Here is a 6005-nt window from a genome sequence, read left to right as displayed (position 1 = left end):
CTGGGTGAAAAGTGAAGAATACCAGCAATCCCACAGACATTTTATATGCATAAGGCCAAGCATCCATCTAACTGCATTTACTCTGAAACCAGAGATTTGGTGTGATATAGACTTATACTTCATAATATTCTATATATGCATATGTATATACAGTTTTTAAGTCATTTATGTCTTCTATTTGTAAGCAATATATTTCGCATTTTTATACTAGCCACGGGTTTTTGCAGATGTCATTCTTCTTATCTCAAGGTTGGTCCAGGGCTCAATTTTTTTTTCTTGTTTGCAGGTGCCCTGTCTTGAATCTGTGTACTGATTAGATGTTTGAGTATTACAATAGTAATACACACCTTGTTCTTAATAAGTGCCATGAGGATTGAGAGTTATCATATCAGGGATCTTCTTCTCACTGCCATTAAATAGCTGTGTGTTTTAGTGTAGGTCACTCCTTGGGCCTCAGTTTCCCAACTCTAATTTGAAGAGGCTGGGTTAGAGAGTTACTAAGTTTTCTTTTAGAGGCAAAGAATCCACAATTCAAGTAATATTTTATATAAACACTATACTTCTTTTCCTCATTGAGAGTAGAATGATCTATGTCACCATCATATGTAGGGCATCTATTTATGGGACTGATCCACGTCCAAATTTGAGCATCAAATATTTCACTACATAAACATGTTTATGTTAAGATTTCATTGTGTTTACCAGTTCCTTTCTAAGGAATTGAGTCCATTAAGATATTTCATGCTCGGCTAACATGTCCATTATTTTTAGACAGTGTGCTTAAAATAAAAGAGAGGACTTTATTTGATACCTTTATTTATATGCAAAACAGCGCACCATTCATGAGATATGAAAAACTCGTCAGATAGAAACCAGATTATATCTATTTTCACTACAAAATATTGCATTATATAAAGCAACAGAGACACAAAAAAACCCTGAAAAAGACTAAAATCTTTGGATAGCAGATGTGGTTTTTTTCCCTTGTCTCTAAAATACACTCCTTGTTTTAAGAGTTTCACAGCAGAGAACATGAAACATTTTCAGGTTATAGACTTTTCTTTTTGGTGTCACAGAGGAAAGTAGTTCTGAATTCTTTTTTTCTTTTTTTTTAGGAAAATAACTTAATTTCCTAAATTCATCACACGCACAAACATCACACACACAAGCTACTCTCCTTATAAACAGCTTGTAAAGGATTTCTCAGACATAACTACAGATAAGAATAATACACTTTTTAAAAAACTATAATAGTGAAGTGCTAGTGTTGCTGATCTCACAACAAAAGAACCTTTCAAGAACAAACATCTTAATATATAAAATATGTTTAGAAACAGGGAGAAGTGGGAAATTTGTTATACAAGTGCAATATAATTAGAGCAGAAAGAAAGACCACAGTATAATCTCAACAAACACGTAAAAAGTTAGACATAATTATTCCACAGGAAAAAGTGTAAACACTTGACTATAAATAAATTGGCACAGAGTATCCAAAGTAAAAGTATCACCACTCTGAAAAATAAATGTCTTGAAAAAAATACTCTACTCCTTCTAACATAAATAAAAATAGGTTGTCTTTTTCTAACTGCACCTATGGGTCCACGTGTTTAAGGTCACAAATAGATGTTTTTGGATATATAAAGGGGCACTTCGCCTGCAAAAGCATTCAGATAATAAATTTTCCATTTAAATATGGATTTTCCTGTCTACGTTGGTGTCATATCTTGGGGATAAAATCTCACCAAGCTCAGATCCTCCCACAGTGTACTATTTGTTCTCAATTTGTCTTTTTAACCTTACTAAATATTCAGGGTTTATTTGGATTCTAATATAATCTTTATTTTCACAACAGAAAGGAAAGTTTCCTGTCGCACCTTTCTGTGCCTTCCATCTCTATGGGAGAGATCCCTCCTCTCTTCTCCTTCCCAATGTTTGGTGATTTGTCCATTAGAAAAATTCCAGATAGCCTAAAGTTATGAGCCTGCATACTCTGAACTTCTGCCCTCATTCTTTCAACACATTAAGATTTGTGGCGGATGAATGTAGGAGAACTCAAAGTCTCCAGTGGGTTAAAGCCACAACCCTTGGGGAGCCCCAGAGGGGGCTCATCTCGGGTGTCTCCACGAGGTTCTCCTGGCCTGGAAAATCCTCCCTGCGAGCCCCCGGGCTCGCCAGACAACCCCACCTGCCTGCGTCGGAAACCTTCCCTCGTCGCCCTGCTGACCAGAGAGAACAGGTAGCGAGCTTCTTCCCCGGCCCGAGTCTCTCGAGGCGGCCGTCTCGCTGGGCCACCGCAGCCTCCGCCACCCGAGCGGCCGCCGCCCAGATACGTCGCGTTTCGCGGACGCCGGGACAGGCGGCCCCCCGCGGCGCACCCCGCCCTACACGTCCAGGACGTGGTTGAGATAAGAGATGTAGCAGATGGCCAGGCGCAGGATCTCGATCTTGGAGAGCTTCTTGTCCGGGGGCAGCGTGGGCAGCAATTTGCGGAGCTCGGCGAAGGCCAAGTTGAAGGCTTCCACGCGGATGCGCTCGCGGGTGGCGTGGGCCGAGCGGTACTTGGCCGTGGCGCGCCGGCGGCGGCGCTTCTCCTCGCGGCTCAGCTGCTGCGGGTGCGGGTAGAGCGCGGCCCGGCTGCCGCCCTTGCCGTCGCCCTCGGCCTCCTCCACCGGCTCCAGGTCCGACACGCTGCCAAGCACCTTGGTGTCCGTGCCGCCCAGGGACTCCGGATCCGAGTGCGCCGAGCTGGGATGGTCCGAATCTGCGGCTTGGTCCGGACTCAGCATCATTTTGGAGGCTGAGGAGGGGTCGGAAAATTAATCAGTAAAAGGAATCAGGGTATTTTGCTAGAAGGATGGCTGCCGAGGCCTACCACGCCGGCCCTCCCAGCGGACGCGCGGCCCGGGCCCCCTCCCCACAGCAGGCCGGCGCGCTACGCGGGAGGGCGCGGATAGGATCTGGCCCGAGGGCGCGAGCCCCGCGCCTCCCCCTGGCGCGGGAGCCGGCGGGGACGCGGTTGACCCAGGCCGCATACTGGACCCGACACCTCGACTTGCAGACGGCCACAGCGGGCCTGTGGTCCCTGGGCCTGGGGAACGACCGCAGGCCTGTGGGGTCGCGACTGGGTTTTTGTGCCTCTTCCGGCCAAATGCCAACCGCGCTATTCCGCCTCCCTCCCTTCGTCCCCTTCCCAGACAAACGAGTGATTCCGAACAACGAATACATCTGGGTTTTCACGGGGGCGGGGAGACGCGGAGTGCGCTTCTCGCCCCGAGGGCCTCCGGCGAAGCAACCGGGCAGCCGCTGCGCCCGAGGGCCTGGCGCTGGTCTGGGGCTGCGCCGGGGGCGCCCGCCTCTGGGGTGCGGGCGGTCAGGAATCCCCATCCTGGAGCGCAGGCGGAGAAACAGCGGCTGGGGGCGGGAAGGCTTCTTGGACCCCTCGCGCTTCTCCGAAATCATAAAGAAATGACTAAACAAACGTGGGGGAGCCTTTAAAAAGAAAATTGACTCCGATGCCCTCGCAGGCTCCCGGAGCACCATCTGTCACGCAGACAGCCACACACATAGGGGACCTAGGGACACGGCGACGTGGGATCAGACAATGCGCCCGGCAGTCTGGCGACCACCTTGCGGGAAAATGCCGGCAGCCGGGCCGCTGAGGGAGGAGAGGATGCAGAGGGAAGGGAAGAGAAGGGAAGGGCCCGGGGCGGGGCAGGCGGGGACTAGCGGGTGCCGCGCGTGTTGTCCCGGCGGGAGCTGCATCTCTGCCGCCAAAGTTCGGGCGCTCCCGGAACCGGAGCTCGGCAGCCCACAGCTGTCCCCGGGTGGCCTGGCCAAGTCCGGGCATGTCGGTGCTTAGCCTTCCTCTTACTGTGCCCTCTTGGAAACGCCACCTGGCCAGGCTTCTCCGGGGCGCCTGGAGCACCAGCCCAGACTGTGCGCCTTCTGGGAGGGGGCCGCTCAGAACCGCTGGGCTTCCGGGTAATTCGGGCTTCGAGAAAGGGCCCGGCAGGAGGAGAAAGGCCCCTGCGGGGGCTGCACGCACCGCCCCCGGGAGTCGGGAGTGAGGACCCGGCTGCGAACTCGGGGCCCCGGCGTGGACAGCCACAGGGACGCTCGGCGCGGGAGAAATCCGCGTCGGCGACGTATAGGAGCGTTTGCTTCTAGAGAAACAAAAGCAAGGGGATGGGTGATCGGTTCCAGCACCGCACTTGCTGAGGAGCGAATTGGGCCAAAACAGCTTTAATTTCCCTGCGAGGAAATCAGGTCCTCTAAGGCAAAATAAAAACAAATGATCCCAGTGAACTGCATGTGACTCCCTACGGGCTTTTCTCGGGTACGTTTATGAGTAGAACAACTTGCACCTACACAGTCAGCTTGAAAGGGCAGAAATAAATAGACGAGTAATGGAAAATCACAATAAGCCACTGAATAGTTGTAGTTCTGGTAAAAAGTTCCTGGGTTGCCCTCAAAGCATATTAAATTCTCCTCTAGATCTTTAAAAATATTCATAAATAGTATGTCGTGTGTGCGTTTTATCTCTTTATGGAATGAACTGCATCTATAGATGCAGTATGAATAATCTAACTTATTCCAGGCTGAAAAAAATTATTTAAAGGAGTCTTACCTTGCAAAAGCCTTTTTGATAATCTGTTCTCCAATCTTTAGAGTTAAAATTCCAGGGAATAGCGAGGGGAGATTCCGGAAAATATTAAAAGCAGCAAATATTTATTACATTCAAAAATGAAAAAGCAGCTGTCATCTCGCTGGTGTCCGCAGCGAGGGATGATAATATCTCAGGATGTAGACGATATGAATGATTGTTCACTTAGTTGATAGATTTTTTAAAAAACGCTTTTTCCTTTTAATTGTTCTCAAACATTTCAAGAAATTCGTTGATGATGTTTTTAAACGATGTGTTGAAAAGTCTCGTGCCTTTTTTCCTCTTCTAGGTCTCTAAAAATAACAAAAGAGATGCAGAGATAAACACAATCACATCAAAGGACTGATTCCTCCACTTTCTAATAGCGGAATAATCAATAAGAAAGATGATTAAGATAAGATTCCGCTCTTATCGGACGCCTTTCTTTCCCTTAATACGGCTGAGCAGAAACTGGGAAGTGCAGGACAGAGATGTGATCTTGCTCAGAAGTGATTTTTTTTTTTTTTTTTTGAGATAAGGCTTTGTTCAGCTGATATCTCCCCAGTTCCTAGGAACACAATACTGTAACTAGGAGCTAAGGTTGCCTCTTCCTCTTCCCTCATTTACTTGTATGTTGTATAAATAGACACCTATTTTCCAGTTTCAAAGTCTTTCAAGGTTTGGTTATATCCCCCGTCCCCACCCCCTCTTCTCTTTACCTTGTAGCAAAATATATATAGTCAGTGGCTTGGAGATGCTTGGAGAAAGGTTGGTGAAAAGTGAACGTCTCCTGGAGTAACAGTGACAAGGAAGCAGAGAAAGACGGGAAGAGGGTGGGAGAGCCAGAGCAAAGAGGCAGAGATGCGTGTGTGGCTTCTGGGCTCTCCTGGTACCAATTGATTCAGCCTGGAGATGGTGGAAGAGATAAAGGCTTAGGAAGGGGGATGGAATTTTTTTCCCCTAAATTGATATTTAATGGGAAATCCTATTGGACAGAAACCTGGACATGAGTCACTTAATTGGACTTGACATCTGTCACAGTGTGGGAGTTTTCACAGCCCAAATATTTTAGCGGATCAGATTCCCACTGAATCTATGCCATAAAATATAACAGTTGAAAGCAGTTCATGATAGAAATCTTAGCCTCTAAACAGTCTCTAGCCGTAGTCAGGCTATTTCTCTTTTCCAGATTATTGATGAAATATTTAAGTACAAATAAACAATATATTGACTATCAAAAAATTCCCCTGGCATATTACAAAGCCATCACTTTCCCTTAATATTTAGAAAAATATTTGTGTCCAGAACATGGAAATATATACTATATAAGATGCTGCAATAAATATAAAGTATTTAGACATGC

General features: G+C 47.2%; 1 protein-coding gene across 4 annotated transcripts; it reads right to left on the bottom strand.

Annotated features, from left to right (window-relative positions):
* Positions 1-2371: 2371 nt before the first annotated feature.
* On the bottom strand, positions 2372-6005 carry NHLH2 (nescient helix-loop-helix 2). Of its 4 annotated transcripts, none has more exons than XM_058439824.1 (3): positions 5362-6005; positions 3894-4956; positions 2372-2797 (listed from the first exon to the last, which is right to left on the bottom strand). In XM_058439824.1, exon 3 carries the CDS (start codon positions 2787-2789, stop codon positions 2382-2384), a length of 408 nt encoding a protein of 135 aa, XP_058295807.1. In that variant the 5' UTR covers positions 2790-2797; positions 3894-4956; positions 5362-6005; the 3' UTR covers positions 2372-2381. The 4 variants fall into 4 exon arrangements, with proteins under 4 accessions (XP_058295807.1, XP_032010783.1, XP_058295806.1 ...); XM_032154892.2 differs by having other exon boundaries at positions 4628-4956; XM_058439823.1 differs by lacking the exon at positions 5362-6005 and having other exon boundaries at positions 4628-5158.

The sequence above is a fragment of the Hylobates moloch genome, unplaced genomic scaffold (genome assembly GCF_009828535.3).
Source record: "Hylobates moloch isolate HMO894 unplaced genomic scaffold, HMol_V3 SCAFFOLD_5, whole genome shotgun sequence".
In the NCBI taxonomy this organism is placed as follows: domain Eukaryota; kingdom Metazoa; phylum Chordata; class Mammalia; order Primates; family Hylobatidae; genus Hylobates; species Hylobates moloch.
The sequence above is the reverse complement of the archived record's forward strand: the minus strand, read 5'-3'. Positions and strand labels throughout refer to the sequence as shown.